The sequence below is a fragment of the Centroberyx affinis genome, unplaced genomic scaffold (genome assembly GCF_046629955.1).
Source record: "Centroberyx affinis isolate AG114_WGS23_722 - 3 ecotype Tasmania unplaced genomic scaffold, CSIRO-AGI_Caff_v1 ptg004247l_1, whole genome shotgun sequence".
Lineage (NCBI taxonomy): Eukaryota > Metazoa > Chordata > Actinopteri > Beryciformes > Berycidae > Centroberyx > Centroberyx affinis.
The window spans coordinates 11,088-27,709 of NW_027281982.1; the positions used below are offsets into that span (position 1 = coordinate 11,088).

Below are 16,622 nucleotides of genomic sequence, written 5' to 3' on the forward strand. Positions count from 1 at the left end.
TTCAAAATGTTACTTAAGTAAAAGTACAAAAGTATTAGCATCAAAATGTGCTTAAAGCAAGTACTCATTATGCAGAATGGCCCATTTCAGAATAATACAGTATATATTATATTATTGAATTATAATTATTGATGCATTAATGTGTAAGCATCACTTTAATGTTGCAGCTGGAAAAGGTGGGGCTGATTTCCACTACTTTATATACTGCTGGGTAGCTTACAGTAATCTATAATAATACATCACAATTTATTAGTTGATTACATTTTGTATTAATAATCTGAATCTGCAAAGTAACTAGTAACTTAAGTTATCAAATAAAGGTAGTGGAGTAAAAAGTACAATATTTCCCTCTGAAATGTAGTGGAGTAGAAGTATAAAGTAGCATAAAATGGTAATACTCAAGTAAAGTACAAGTACCTCAAAATTGTAGTTAGGTATTCGGTATTCGAGTAAACATACTGAGTTACTTTCCACGTCTGGCCGATACATTTCATTCTTATTTCAGTCACACTTCCCTCTGCAGCGGCCTCATCTCACTGTGTTAACCTGTGGGAAAAGACTGTTAATGCACAGTGTCAGCACTTTATTAAAACTGTACTTTCATTGTGTTATTCCACACTGGGAGGCTCACTGCGTATGGAGCAGCCTTCCATGAATTACCCTAAACCTATTATTGTGTACTTACAATACTTCCCCTCAGATTAGTGTGCAGGTTAATGCGCTGGAATAAGAAGATTGTAATGTTGTTGTAATCGTGGATAATGGAGGTTGGATTTCCTGCCTGGTGGTGACACCTAGTGGCAGAGAAGCAACAGAACATCGCTACGTGGTTCTGACATGTTTTCCATTTGAGAAATCATTCATTTATTCATCCAGACCTCAATTCTTTTTTTTTTTTTAAATGGATTTGAATATTTTGGCTGGTGTTTAATGTTCAGTGTGTTGTCAGCTGGGCCGTATCACTCTATAGATGAATTATTCTTTACATCAACTAATCTCTTAGTATGTGAAGTGATGAATCTACGAGTAAGAAGTGGTAAAATTCAAAATATTAAGGAGTCAACATAATTTCCCCCCCATAGTTTTCCTATTTTTTGTATTCTGCAATTCCCAAACTTAAAGACCTTGAGATTATCACATTCATTTTCCACTTTTCTAGATCTTAAGAGAATTAGTAAGCCTGCCTGCATACAAAAAAAACATCAGAAACATTTCATCCCAACTTCACTTTCGCATTTATTTTACAGCAAAACAGTCTCACAGCCTTTCAGTTATCACCATTTAACTTTCACATTAATAAAGCTTCAGATCTGTACAAGTTCATGGTCAGTAACAGAGGAGAGAGGTACATGTAACTACAGAAAATCCATTACTGCTGCTCTTTGTTCTTCCACATTAACACTTTTTCAGTGCAGCAGCAGTTTGTTGTGCGTCGCGACACCACAGAAATCAGTCCAAGCTTTAAGTGCATCTCTATACAACTCACATACGCTTCCCCAAGCAAAGGATTCCCCGAACAAAAAAATACCCCAAATACCTGTAAAACACAAAGTAATACAATGGAGTGCATCTATGGACAGGGCAGGAAACTTCACTTCTTTAGAAAACCAGTCATAATGTCTGGTTCACTCCACAGTTTACCAGACTCTTTCACCTTTATACCAGCAAACTCCATTCACGTTTTAGCTTTGGCTGGTAAATTAATCTATTCTCCCAGCCACTCTGACAGATAAACATCACTTTGAGTTCCTCTTATTTTCTAAAAAAAAAAAAAAAAAAAAAAAAAAAAGAAAATGGTGAAAGTGGCTGGTTAATTTTGGGAGTTCAAGTGAACAATGACTCATCCAAACACTGAGAACAGATGAAGGTTTCAACATTGAAACATTAGTGAATAAAATAAATTTAGAGCAGAGCACAGAGTGTGGGAGTCGCTCTCTTCAGCTGGTTATTGTCACTGGGGTGCTCACTTTAAAGAGAAGAAAAAAAAAAAAAAAAAAAGTTTCCTGCTCTGCCGTTGTGAGTCGCTCTGGATAAGAGCATCAGCTAAACGGCTGAAACGTAAAATGTAAATATCTGACGGCCTTTAGAGCTGCGATTCACTGGTAAACTACTGTCTGGCAATAGTCATCTCAAACATTATCACATAGTAAACTCTTGTAACTTAAAAATAAATAAATACATAAAACTTGTTGAATTGCTCAGCTTGCCTTATATTGTGTTTCCAGCTAACCAGCGCTGAAGGCTTTCCTGCTGTGTGTTAAACATTTTAAAGATGTAAAAAAAAGGTCTGAAAACTCTCAGGCTCAACAAGCGCTTGATTCCTTGAATGTGGGGCAAAACGTTGATATTGCAATATTCACTATTGCTTTTTCCCCGAGTCACAAGAAGCTGCCACTGTTATTAGAGAGGGGGAAAGGTTTCAGCAGCTTCCTTAGATATTCAAAAATGGGGATTCTGCACCGCAACAGAATATCTAAGTGCTGGAAGAAAATGCTGCAGAAAAATGGGGTGATTAATGTTGCAGTATTCAAGGAAAAAAAAAAAAAAGAGGGAAAGATTTCAATACAATTTTTTCTCCATAATTCCCTTCAAGCGCCAAGTGAATCCCTGTAAATCCACAGACCAGTGTAGACAGAAGAATGGCTAATCTTCCAGATACAACAATCACATTTGACATTTTCAAACATCTGTCACCAACATACAGCAGCTTGAAGATGGTAAAATATCAAGAAACTGGACAAATGAATGACTGAACTCTCTCTCTCTCTCTCAAAACAAAGCCTGGTAAATGACATTTCATTCAGATAAAACATGACACAAATATTCGGGAAAACTGCCGTGGCGTCTTCTTCATCCTCTTGGGAAAGCCTCGTCGAACCATGTCAGCAGAACATATAAACTATATATAACACTTAAAACATCTATACATATCTTAAATAAATTACACTGACAGCTTCGGGTCGGAGCCCGAGTCCCATAAGGTGCGGAATGCTGCTGAACTCTAAGGTGGAGGAGGAGGAGGAGGTGAAGGTTTTGGTGCAGTGGAGGAGTGTAGCGTTATATTGGAAGGATTTGAACTTTGACGCAGGTTAAGCGGGGGTGTGTGTGTGTGTGTGTGTGTGTGTGTCTCCTGCCTAGCTGACGGACTTGAGCACGGACCAGGGGTTGGTGCCGCGGACCTCCATGGGCGGCTCGTTGTAGAAGATGTGGTTGCAGAGTTGGTCCAGCGGCGGCTCGGGGTCCGACGTGGCGAACTGAGCCGCCTCCTCGATCTGCTTCCGGATCTCCACGTCCATTATCTGACAGGGGAGAAAGAAAGAAAGGGGTTGTGTTATTCTTCAGATTCCAAAACACACTGGGATATCACATTTTTTAAAAACCCTCATCTAATATTTATCTAAAATCAACTGACTGAGAACACTTTCTTACAGGATTCCCACATCCACTTGGACATTAAATTCAAGGCTTTTACTGACTTTAAAGATCTTGTTTGGTGAAATTAAAGCATGATGTTGATCAAAATTAAGACATCAAAGAGGCATTATTTATTACTCTCATCGATTACTATGATCTTCCAAGTCAAAATGCTGCTATATCAACACAAATCTCTATCACAGGGTTTTCCTCAGGATGGGAATTTGGGTGTAGCATTTTAATAACCTGCAAGCACTTCCAAGGCCATCCATTCTTTCTCAAAACCTTCATTTTTTTTTTCATATCCAAAAACCTTCAAGGATTTTCAAGGCCTGAGGGAATCTTGTTCTTAATGCAGTTAACAGCCTGAGGGAGAAACTGCTAATTTCAGCAAATTTGTCCCTACAAAAAGACATGGTTATGAAAAAAAACTTCATCACACACAAGCTTCCATCTGCTATTGGTCCAAAACATGACTGGTTGTGTTTCCTTGTGTGAAAAAGTGGCTCCATTTCCTTTTCTGGTTCATTGGTGTGTACATGTATACTGCCATGTATTTAGGCTATAGACCCAGACCAAGCACTTTTATGTTCAGGTGTCTCCTGCCTGTTTCTAATCTGATGACCATTTGCTGACTGTTAGTTAAGTTGTGTTGTGTGCGATTTATGTGCTGTGTTCCTTTAACTTTCGTAAACCTGCTTGCAAAGCAAATTTCCCTTCAGGGACAAATAAAATAATTGAATTTAAATTAAATTGCCTTTGTTTCAGTCTCCATGCTAACATCTGTTGGTTCGACTCTTCAACATGAATCATTTGAGTTTCGGATGGCTGAGCTTGTTAGAGGATTTCTGCGGTGAAATGGTATCGAACTGATGTGGCTCTGAGTTTTTCCAGTTTCCCTAGGTTACGGCTGCCTCTTTAAACTCCATCGCCCCCGCTAGCATGGAGCGCACAGATCAATACAGAGCCGCAGCGAGCATACACCAATTTATATGCAGTGCCATGTTCGACCGTTTCTATTTCAGGCAACTTTTGCTTCATTGTTAGTTTACTGATGCCTCTACTGAAGGCCACAGGGAAGCTGTTGAAGAAGGGGAGAGGGCTTCTGTCACCTTCCTCCACCCAGACTGCCCCACCTGGTCTGGAAACTCAATCTGGTGACTTAATCATCATCATAACTTTGGTTTTAACAGATGAAATCCTGACTCAGATGTTGGCTGTGCGTTCTGCTGAATGACACGTCACTGCAGACTGGTATTCGTATGCATTTTTCTGTTGGTACATGACTCTGCGTGTGTTTGTACCTTGAATTCCTCGGCGGAGGCCATGTTGTTGCTGAGCATGCGTTCCTTCAGCATGGAGATGGGGTCACTCTTGCTGCGCACTTCCTGGATTTCGTCACGAGTTCGGTAGCTGCAGGAAGTGACATCACCATTAGGACTTCCTCCAAATCCCTAAATAACACTGAACTCTGATGCAAATGTTTTTTTTATCATAAACTGTACTGGACTGTCAGCATGCCTCTCTGCAGCTGTAATCTACTGTATGTCACGCTCCCTGAATACAGATATTGACAGAATAGTATTGAATATTTGATCTGTTCAGTCTATAGTCTGTAGGTCTACGTTCAGACTGCAGGCCTTCATGCTCAAACCCAAAATGTCTGGTCATCTCTGCTGTTTTTGGACAACTGTTCATATCTATTCTCGGATGTAACCCATATCTGATATTAATGTGAACTGACAGCCATGTTGAAAAGCCCTGTGTGAGCATGGGAACAATGACAAAACACATCACATCAGTTTTTGTATCGACATTTCTCCCACTTGTTTCCAACACATTTCATTGACAGTATGTTGTTCGGGTTTTGACTGAACTGAGGCATCTCCTCAAACAAGTCGACCATTAGCCTTTCTTTACATTGTTGTGTCTTGTAGAGCGGCAACAATTAGATTAGTTGTCAACTATTAAATTAATCGCCAACTATTTTGATAATCGATTAATCGGTTTGAGTAATTTTTTAAGAAAAATAAGTCAAAATTCTCTGATCCCAGCTTCTTAAATGTGAATATATTCTGGTTTCTTTACTCCTCTATGACAGTAAACTAAATATCTTTGGGTTGTGGACAAAACAAGACATTTGAGGACGTCATCTTGGGCTTTGGGAAACACTGATCCACATTTTCTGACATTTTATAGACCAAACTACTAATCGAGAAAATAATCAACAATGAAAATAATCGTTAGTTGCAGCCCTAGGGTCTTGTTGTCCTCCATGCCAACGCTGTTCAGCCAAGCTACATTGGCGCCAAAATAACGTCAACTGTCTCAGGCCAATGTCATAAAGATTAACTTATTGTCAGGGCAACGCTGACAAATTCTGATATTGGCGTTTAAATACAAGTCACATGCTAATTTTGTAGTTCATATTCAAGTGGTCCAGATAAGAGAAAATGTGACCATGTAGCTATTTTGCTGTTCACACCGACTAGAAAACATCAGATCTGTGTCACAAAAAAAAGAAAATACAGAAAAATTACAAATATCAGAACTGGGACACTTTCAGCTGCAGTGTGAATGGAGCCACTGTGAGTCACAAAGACTGCACTAATGCCACCACGACAAACTCCTGTACATTTATCGCACTCGGCAATGAAATGACTGATCTTTGAATATATACACAACAAAAAAAAAAAAGCAGCCATTTGGGAACAATGACCAACTTAACACCACCTTTCTTAACGAGGTCAATGAACAAATGGATAGTTAACCAGGTAATGATGGAGGAGAGAGAGCAGGCGGGTTAATAATTTCCTCCTCTCTGACCCAGAAGGTGAACCAGAGGCTGAAATGAAACTTGAGTAAGAGAGAAAACAGGATCAGAGAGAAGACAGAGAGATGAAAAATGTGTGAGAACTGTGAGGGAATGAGGCAGGACAAGCTGGTGGAGCTGCGGGGGGAGTCACAGGGTTAAAGGTCACTCACCTGACCCCAGGGTCACTCATGCTGTGTCCATGGTAACGGTAGGTCTGCAGCTCCATGAGGATGGGACCCTGAAACACACAACAGGTCATTTCCAGGGTGAACGAGCCTGAGCAAGAGTTCATCCAAACTGGAGCCTCAACACCAGGACGAGTGGCCACAGCCTTACTGTTGGCCACTTGTAGCTGCATTGCATTCTGGTCTCTCTCCTGCGGGTGGAGAAACTGGTCTCTCTCCTCTTCTACAATGGATTTCTCCCTGTATGATTGTTGAACGTCTCTCGGTGCAAAATGGCGGCTCTAGAAAGATGTTTCAGGTTTTACCTGAAACATTTTCTCATATCAAAACTCCACTGGAGCTGCTGGAAACTTGACTTCACCTGTCTGTCTATGATTGGCCAGTTATTCATGAAGAAGAAAAATACCTCAAACTACTAAATTGTAACCTGATGCGCCAGATGGTTTGTTATACAGAACCATCTGGGAAGTCGTCTTAGAAACTGTTTGGAAAAGAGCAGGCACTTTCAAAAAATACTTGGCAGGTGATTGGATGAACCATCTGTCTATCACCATCTATCACGGGCTAACTTCAACCAATCAGATCAACGAACCATATGATGTAGTAGGACAGCACCGAAGAGGAAAGACAACAACAAACGTGTAGTTAGCGTGTCGGTAGACGATTCTTGCCGTCTTTGTAGGGAAAATTTGCGCATAAAGGGAACTCTTACTCTCCAGTTCAGAAATAACTGATGTTATAGCAGACGCAGAACTGGAAGCCTGGCAAGATGGATTCTCCAGCTGCCTCGCAAGGTAAACTAAACTGACCCAGAAGTACAAAGTACATCAACAGCTGTTTTTCAAGTGTTAAAGTACTTTAGGGTGGATTTTCCCTCAAAATATCATGATTCCTACCCCCCCCCCAACACAGCGCTCACCTTGCCCGCTCTGCAGTGGTCTGCAGCGAACTTGGTGGCCTCTCTGACACACAGGACGTCCATCCCATCCACCTAGAGGAAGAGAACCAGCTGCAGGTCAAACACACACAGCACCCACAGGCAAATCAATACAGTGACCACTAACCTTCACAACTAATGAACAGCCTTTCAGAACCAGCTGCTGGGGCTGCACAACTGTGTGTATTCGTATATTGCAAATTTAGTTTTCGCAACTAACAAACGCATAATTTGTCAAAATACTTTTTTACTTCCTACAAGAACACCAAAGTACAGTTGAAAATAGTCAAGAGTTTGATGTAATTTGCAAAAAGTGGCATCACAAAAGTAATTATTTTGCCCAAATCATTCAGACTAATAATGGTGATTAATCATTATACCAATAACTAGCAAAATAATTAGGGCTGCAATTAACGATTATTTTCATTGTTGATTAATCTGTCGATTATTTTCATGATTAATCGATTAGTTGTTTGGTCTATAAAATGTCAGAAAATGGGTGAAAAATGTGGATCAGTGTTTCCCAAAGCCCAAGATGACGTCCTCAAATGTCTTGTTTTGTCCACAACCCAAAGATATTCAGTTTACTGTCATAGAGGAGGAAAGAAACCAGAAAATATTCACATTTAAGAAGCCGGAATCAGAGAATTTTGACTTATTTTTCTTTACTCAAACCAATTAATCGATCATCTAAATAGTTGGCGATTAATTTAATAGTTGACAACTAATCGATTAATTGTTGCAGCTCTAAAAATAATCCACATTATCATTTTAGCCCCAACTGTGCAGCCCCTTCAGCTCCAGTCCTAACTCTCAGTAGTTTTCCTGTGAAATGTTTGTGTGCAGTATCATACATGAGCATCAAACAGCTGTATACATGCTCACACCTGCAACTGCCAGGACAGACCGTTGTCCTCCTGTTATAGTCTAGGTCCATCCAGGCTGCAGCATACAGCCACCGAGACACACTGCAGCTACCGCCCAAGACCAACATGTACTGATTTCTAAATAGTTCAAGTTTAGCTTAGTCTTTGGTTTCCTTTGGTATAAAGCAGCACAGACCAGCCGGTTGGTAAAAATGAGTGAGCTGTGTGACTTTTACTAAAACCTTAGAGAGGATTTCTGGGTATTGAGGTTCAGTTTAAGTAGTTATCTTTTTCCTGCTATTTGGAGATGCCAGGATGTAAAGTTGCCTAGTGCAGCTTTAAGTTTCTGTCATGATGTTTGTGTCTCACTCTGATTCCCGGTATGAAGTCTCCTCTCCTGTAGTAGTCGGTGCTGGCTGAAGCTCTCTCCACCGACGTCCCCATGCCGTATTTGTTGTTCTCGCAGATGAAAATACACGGCAGCTTCCACAGGGCGGCCATGTTGAACGACTCGAAGATCTGGCCCTGATTGGATCGGAGAGAACAGCTTTTATCATGGAGTCACAAATTCAGACCAATGAACGTGAAAGGAACTCAGGGAAAACTGAATGGAAAATTAACCCCAGCCAAATATTGATCAATTTTGGCTGTGGCTGGTAAATTTGTCTACTGTACCAGCCACACCAACATCTGAATGTCTTGCACCATCCTAAAAATGTAGTTGGTTGGTAAAAAAAAAAGCTAATTTCTTCTCTTGAACCCGAGTGTCTTACCTGGTTGGCTGCTCCGTCTCCGTACAGCGCGACACACACCTGGTTGTTGCCTTGGTACTGGCAGGCCAGAGCAATGCCTGCTCCTAAAGGAACCTGGAGGATTGACAGGTTAAGTTACATAAAAGCACTAGCAACTGCCAGAAAGTTGTAGAAAAACAAGGACAGAATTTATGATAAACTGCAACCCGTTTGGCTCCATGAAACCAAATCCAAAAGCCCAACAGAGCTCACTGGTTACTTCAAACAAGGCATCCGGCTCCCATCACATGACTGTTAGCTCTTACATTGTTTCATACAGCATGAGGAGTCAAGTCAACAAACTACAAACTGGGTTCATCAGTTATCATGCAACTTTGGGATCAATGGATATAGACAATGAAAGAGCCAATCAGGAAAGAGAGACAGCTGTTCATGACATAACCAATCAATGGGAAACTCTCGAGTCTGACAAGTCATCACTCATGTCAATGCAAGTTTTGGATCAATAGATACAGATGATGAACACCAGCACAAACATTTTTGGGACACAGCTAAAAAAAGTGGCTGAGAAATTTCTGCAGTCATACAGTGTGTGTGTGTGTGTGTGTGTGTGTGTGTGTGTGTGTGTTACCTGTGCTCCCACAATGCCGTTGCCACCATAGAAGTGTGGGGCGTACATGTGCATAGAGCCTCCCTTGCCTTTGGCCACGCCCCCTTTACGACCTGAGAACGAAAGGGGGGAGAAAAGAGGAATGAAAACTTAGAAACACTGAAGGTGTGTGAGGAGCAGAGAAGTTCCTCCACAGGTCCAGCTTGTAGCGTCTGAACCCGACTCACCCGTCAGCTCGGCCAGGATCTCCTTGACGGCGACGCCGCGGGTGTAGGTGTAGCCGTGGGCGCGGTACGCCGTGATCAGGTGATCCGACGGGTTGATGGCCGCCTCGATGCCCATGGCACACGCTTCCTGCAGGAGGACACACAAATACACAGTAGTGTTGAAACGTTAGTCTGTTTGCACAATTAAAGGCTGTGAATCTATCAGTGTGCTCCACTCCCTTTTGTTTTCTGCAACTAAGAGTGTTTCAGTAATAATAAATTAATATTTGCAAAGCTTCTTCCATACATGGTTTGCAGCTCAAAGTGCTGGAAATAAACTAACATTAAGAAGTACAAACACCTAAACAACCATTTAAAACAAGGAAACAAAAGACATAAAAAACAATGAGGGTAAACTTAAGTAAAATAGTAATACAATAATAAAATTTAAATAAAGATAAATAAACTATTCGAATGCCAGCTTAATTTTCTTAGATCAGTATGTGTGTTTAGTTTCAGAAGCTTTCGTTTCTTTGGGGGTTTTTAACAAAGTGTTTTTAAGGTTTTAAAACAAATGCTCTATTTCAGCATTGCTCCATTTCATGCTCATTTACACACACACACACACAATACAGTCGACCACTGAGCAGCTCCATATGAGCATTTAGGGGTTAAATGCCTTGCTCAAGGGTAACTTGAAAGTTGTTGAGAGCACTTCTTCACCTCCTGACACTTTGATGTTCCCAGTCAGTCCTAGATCCAAACTAGCGACTTGTGTTGAAGCCCTCTTCTCTAATCTCTAGGTGACCGCTGCACCTGTGTGTGTGTGTGTGTGTGTGTGTGTGTGTGTGTGTGTGTGTGTGTGTCCCCACCTGTCCGTCATAGAGGTGGCAGAAGCCCCTGATGATCTTCTGCTTGTACAGCTGGTCGGCCTTCAGCTCCATGCGGCGGACGGTCTGCATGGTGCGGTAGTACTGCAGGCCCTGCTCCCGCGTCAGCTCCGCCTGCACCGGGGGCCCCTCCTCCAGACGGTGCACATCGCATTTCTATTGGCCAGGAGAGCAGAGTTAGAAATAGTCTGACTTTGTTTTTCCAAATCAAAACAAGCAAACATGTTGTCCACCTCAGGCACTTCTTGGGCCAATCAGTAACAAGATGCATCATCCCTCTAAGTTTTGTCAAACTTGGATCAGTAGTGTAGCAGTTATAGCCTTTCGAGGTTTGAAATTTTGGAGTAATTATAGCACCAGTTTAACATTAGAACACAGTCCCAAGATGCATCATCCATCCAAGTTTTGTCAAAAGTGGACCAGCAGTGTCTGAGGTATCTGATAGTCTGATGAGCCCCTCAAATTTCACTGCTTCAGGGAAAATCAATTGTTTTTTTAATTCTATTTTCTGTGCAGTGAGGTTTGTGATTTCTTTACTTCCGCTGTGATATTTTGTTTCCCTGATTTACCTTGATGTCAAAGGTCGCCTGAGGGGTGAAGTCAGCAAAAGAGCGGGAAACCACGACTCTGCCCGCCTGGAGACAAGAGACACAAAACAGTCAAACACACACACACACACACACATCTCCGCAACACAGTGAACACATTTAAAAAGTCACAAATCTGCCATACAGACAGCATCACGGCTGCCCTCCTCTTCATAGCAGGTGAAGGGTTAGTAAGGGGGGGAGGGAGGGGGGTCAGGACTCGTTCAGGTCGGGCTAGGGTTTGGTTCTGGGGGGGGGGTTCAATGGGATAACAGGGTTCTAGTTTATACTGGACTAGATTGCAACTAGAACTGTCACTGTGTGTGTTCCCTGATGTGGGTTAAGGATCATTTATGCTTCTGCGTTGAAACTACGCTGTAGGACGCAAGACCACAAGAAGCGTAGACACCTACAGCATAGCTTGGACGCAGAAGTACAGTTTCACCTTTAGTCAATAACAGGGTGGGAGATTACCACCAGCCAAATCCTCAGCTTGTCTACTCCACCAGTCACTAGTTTGCTGGTAAAATGTTAAGACTAGCTGCTTACATGTAATTTACCAGCCACTGTAGCCTGTTGACCAAAAAGTCTCTCTCTTGTCCCGTCATGTGCGATGGGACTGAACGATTTTGAAAAAATATCCAATCGCGATTATTTTGACTGATATTGCGATATGATTTGCAATATTAGAGGGAATGATAATTTTTACATCATTTTCATTGAAAAACGTATTAAAATGATTATGGTGTGATTTTTGCGGGGATCTGTACCAAACAAAGATGTTTTCGTAAGTCTGTAGAATATGATGTGTAGGCCAGGACATCTCTGCAGCACCACAATATTTACTTTAAAATGGTATTTTGACACATTTCACCTTTAACAAATATTGCGCCTCCTGTGATTTGAACATTGCAGTAGGCCATATTGCGATTTCAATGAAAATTTGATTAATTGTTCAGCCCTAATGTACGATGGCCTTTAATGGCTGCGATTCACCTGTGGTGCAACAACATAGTTCAGTCGTCACCTCAGCACTTTTACAGTATTATAGAGTAACTTCTTGTTGTTGAAAATAGTAAACGTGGCTGCTGAAAGGAAAAATTCACCTTTGGATTCTCTTACATTGTTAGATATAATTTGTGAATAAGAAATACAGCACCCAACACCAAAATGGACCCACAAATGCAAGATGCATCGCCAATAGCTGTGTTTTGTAACAGTGTTAAAGTGTTTTAGGACAGATTTTTCCCCTTTATTGACGGGTTTACCAGCCACAGTGGCCCGTAGACAGACAAGTCAAGTTTCCCACCCTGGTTAGTGAGCAGGCAGACATGGATGACGCTACACAAGCTCTTACTGGTCTGGCTAGCGGGACGGTCTGGGCGCTAACTAACTCTGCAGCAGAGGCTCTAGTACTGACTGGTGGTGGTTTAGGTGGTTGCCGCTGGGTCTTTGCCATGGCGGGCGCCGCCGGTGAGGTTAAAGTGACGTACTCTGACAGGTCAATCAGCAACTGGGGAACACAGGAGCCAACCAATCAGACCAGAGCACAGCCAGAAGCTCTACAGAGCCTACAGCGAGAATCCTACGAATGACAACAGCAGAACAAGCAGCTAGATGGAGAATGAACACAAAACATTTCTGGCTTCTAGAGGAGAGAGACACACTCGGGGAACATGGAGACTAGCACCAGCCCAACAGTGTCTATAGTTGATTCGATATTTCAGGATTGGTACATCACTTTGATTCATCAACACCTTCACCTGGTTTGACTTTATTTGCCACCAAGACTTGCCTCCAGGAGTGAGAAATCCCCAGAGGCAGCCAGGCTTTTCTCTGACTCCTTACTGGTGATTACAAATACTTTTCCAAAATCAATACTTCTGTCACTCTGAAAATTGTTGTAACATACCAACAAAACCAGACAACTGGGAGGAAAGCTGTTGACCTACAGCTACACCTGACATCATTTCTGATTTATAGGACAAAAATGTGGCTGCAGGGTGAGAAACTGCCACCAGCCTACAGTCAAATGCTGACACACTGACAGCAGCTGGTAACTGGCTACTGTACCAGCCACTTGGGCAGGTAACCACCCACTGTCTGAGGTCATAGTCTATTCTAAAATCTGGTTGGCTGGTGAATCTGTCTCTCAAAGGTTGGTTTCCTGACGTGGAACTCCTCAAAGCTACGGTCAAATGTTGTACCAATGTGAAATATCGTTTGAGATAACTTCTAACCCTGGAAACAGGGTTCAACAGTGCTACCATATTAGTAGCTTATGATTCCACAAATTAATTCATGCAACATGGAAAAAAACAAAAACAGCAGATTCAAGACAGATGGGAATTTAAAATAATTTGCATGGATTGAGATGACAAGTTTCTTTCCTCATTTTTTTTTTCCCGGTTTAGAAGCACATGTGCTCCTTGGAAACAAATGTAAAAGGATAGACAGAACAGAGTAGGATCAGGCCTACTGACACGTGATCTGCTTACCTCTGACACTGTTTGGGCCCCCTAGGGTACAGCCAAAGGGAAGGAGGGGGGGACAGAGAAAGGAAAGAAATAAACAGGTGTGTGTGTGTGTATTAAAGAGGGAGCGAAAGCAGGAGGGACAGAGTGAAAGCGAGCCAGTTTTGCTTGTTCAATATGGAGCCGTAACACAACAGGGTCCCCACACTCACTTGGACATCAAATTCCACTTTTCAATGACTTTCAAGGCCTTGTTCGGTGAAACTTACTCAATAGGCATGGTTTGTGGTTAGACATGACATTAGTCAACATCAGAGGTGGAAAGTAAGTACATTTACTCAACTACTGTACTTAAGTACAATTTTGAGGTACTGGCACTTTGAGTATTTCCAGTTTGAGAGACATTCTACTTTTCCTCCACTACATTTCAGAAGGAAATATTGTGCTTTTTCCTCCACTACATTTATCTGATGGCTGGTTTATTTACTAGTGATTTACTAGTTACTTTGTTGTTTTATAAGTTTTTACAAGCAGAACATATGAGCTCACAAAATATCATCCAAGAGTATATGGAGTAGTTCACCCTACAACATTAAAAATACTTCTTACAGGCTAATGCATCAATAATTTAACAATTAAAAAAGACTTCAGAATGTGTACCTTTACTCTTGATACTTCAATACATTGTACTGCTTATAATTCTATACTTTTACTCAAGTAAAGTTTTGAATGCATGACTTATACTTTCAATGAAGTATTTTTCCAATAAGTTATTGCTACTTTTACTTAAGTAAAGAATTTGAGTACCATTTCCAACACTGGTCAACACAGACGTCTGCTCTGTCAATGCAAATTTGCATCATAGGGTTTTGAAGTGTTGATCCTAGGATGGACAGAGCCGAGACAAATTTAGGGCTGGGCAATATATCAGTTATATCGATATCGTGATATGAGACTAGATATCGTCTTAGATTTTGGATATCGTGATATGGCATAAGTGTCTTTTCCTGGTTTTAAAGGCTGCATTACAGTAAAGTGATGTCATTTTCTGAACTTAACAGACTGTTCTAGCTGTTCTATTATTTGCCTTTACCCACTTAGTCATTATATCCACATTACTGATGATTATTTATCAAAAATCTCATTGTGTAAATTTTGTGAAAGCACCAATAGTCACCCCTACAATACTGTCGCAATATCGATATCGAGGTATTTGGTCAAAAATATCGTAATATTTGATTTTGGCCATATCGCCCAGCCCTAGACAAATTGATGGATTTTTTTTTTTTTTATTCAATTCAAACTTTCAAAGATTTCCAGGCCTGTGGGAACCCTGTTACAGCAGCACGACGCTGCCGCTGGCACCAAACAGAAAGACAGCATGCCTTTGCTCATGCTATACGGGCTTTGTCATTAAGCAGAGTAAAGTCAGTTGACAGAACACAAACCCCCACAAGCAATTACTTATAGAAGGACAAACAGACAAGACAAAAATGAGATTAGAGTCAGAAATAGCGTCACAGGATCCAGGACCACGATGCCACCGCGCGCCTATCAGTAAAGCTAAACAGCGCCATGATCTCCCTCCGGATTTCCATCAAAAGCACCGCATTCACCCGTGCACTTTACTTGTGTTCCCCAGTATCAGTCAATAAGCAGCCACAAATAACATTAATCGATCGCGGCATGCAAACGGCGAAGCAATAGTCACGCTAGCCGAGGTGGCTGCGTAGTGTCAGAGCAACGTTAGCTCGCCTACAAGGTCAGCATCATGCTATTCAACACCAAGCTAGCTAACGGTTAGCATCACCCAACCGAGCTCGGAAACAGCGCCCGGCTCCACATCATCCCCATGCGACTCACCACATTCCTGCCAGTGACCCGGCACAACGCGTTAGAAATAATGGTTAACATATTTTGCATGCTACTGATCACCCGACGACCTGAAACTGAAGGGATTAAGGCTAAACACCACCGCTGACTTGAGCTGCTACTTCCGTGTTAGTGTCCGTCCGGAAAACTGACCCGCAGATTCGTATAGCTACATGGTTCCGCACCAATTCGTTCAGGCTACACCGTTTTCTGTACTACAAAAAAAATACACTCAAACGAGCCACTGGACGTTTTCCTCATTCTCCTCGTGGCCTTGCCTGCATGTAATGGAAGTAAGTGAATAAATAACGAAGGAGAAAGCATGAACAAATGAGCCAGGGGACAAATAAATACACTCCAGCTGTTAACTGTCAACACTTGAAAACTGAATGTACACTCTTTATGTCTGTTAGGTTATTTACTATTTTTCTGTCAGACTTTAAAATTTCTCTTGTCCTGCCAAAACACATTGGTCAGTAAATCAAGTATCAAACAGAAACAGTTTCTGTTTGACAAAGTTTAGTTAAGTTAAAGTTTAGAGGAAGGAGTTTGGGAACAACTCACCTTCAGGTAACAGGCCAGACCGGCTTTTTACACTTTTCAGCCCGGGACCCAAATAAGTAATGAAACCTCTCATACTGCGACCCAGCCTAGACCACTGCTCCACATTCATAATAATATAATACAACTTGTAGACACAGTAGTGTTCCTCACTCAACCATGTGCCATTGAAGCCCAATCGACTGCATGTTTTCACTTCAATTAAACACTACAGCAGCTGATTTCACTGATTAGTTCCTCCTCTGTGTGTGTTAATCAGTGGAATCAGCTGCTGTTTATTGAAGTGAAAACCTGCAGAAGAGGTGGAGAGAGGTTGAGAAGATGTTATATATTTAACTAGTTTTAGTTAGTATCATGATGGAAGTAGAGGTTTTGTTCAGATTCTGTGCAGATTTTGTTAATGAATTCCTCACAGTAGCGCTGGGCAGTAACTCAGTATTGTCCTTTATCGTC

General features: G+C 41.6%; 1 protein-coding gene across 5 annotated transcripts; it reads right to left on the bottom strand.

The window, feature by feature from the left end:
• Positions 1–1,222: 1,222 nt before the first annotated feature.
• Positions 1,223–15,719, bottom strand: LOC139664365 (pyruvate dehydrogenase E1 component subunit alpha, mitochondrial-like). Of its 5 annotated transcripts, none has more exons than XM_071543164.1 (13): positions 15,600–15,719; positions 13,761–13,781; positions 12,683–12,775; positions 11,245–11,310; positions 10,658–10,831; positions 9,807–9,933; positions 9,601–9,692; positions 8,991–9,083; positions 8,587–8,742; positions 7,334–7,405; positions 6,400–6,467; positions 4,719–4,827; positions 1,223–3,299 (listed from the first exon to the last, which is right to left on the bottom strand). In XM_071543164.1, the coding sequence occupies exons 1-13, from the start codon at positions 15,657–15,659 to the stop codon at positions 3,135–3,137; spliced, it is 1,296 nt and encodes a 431-aa protein (XP_071399265.1). In that variant the 5' UTR covers positions 15,660–15,719; the 3' UTR covers positions 1,223–3,134. The 5 variants fall into 5 exon arrangements, with proteins under 5 accessions (XP_071399265.1, XP_071399264.1, XP_071399266.1 ...); XM_071543163.1 differs by having other exon boundaries at positions 12,620–12,775; XM_071543165.1 differs by lacking the exon at positions 12,683–12,775 and having other exon boundaries at positions 15,603–15,719.
• Positions 15,720–16,622: the final 903 nt, after the last annotated feature.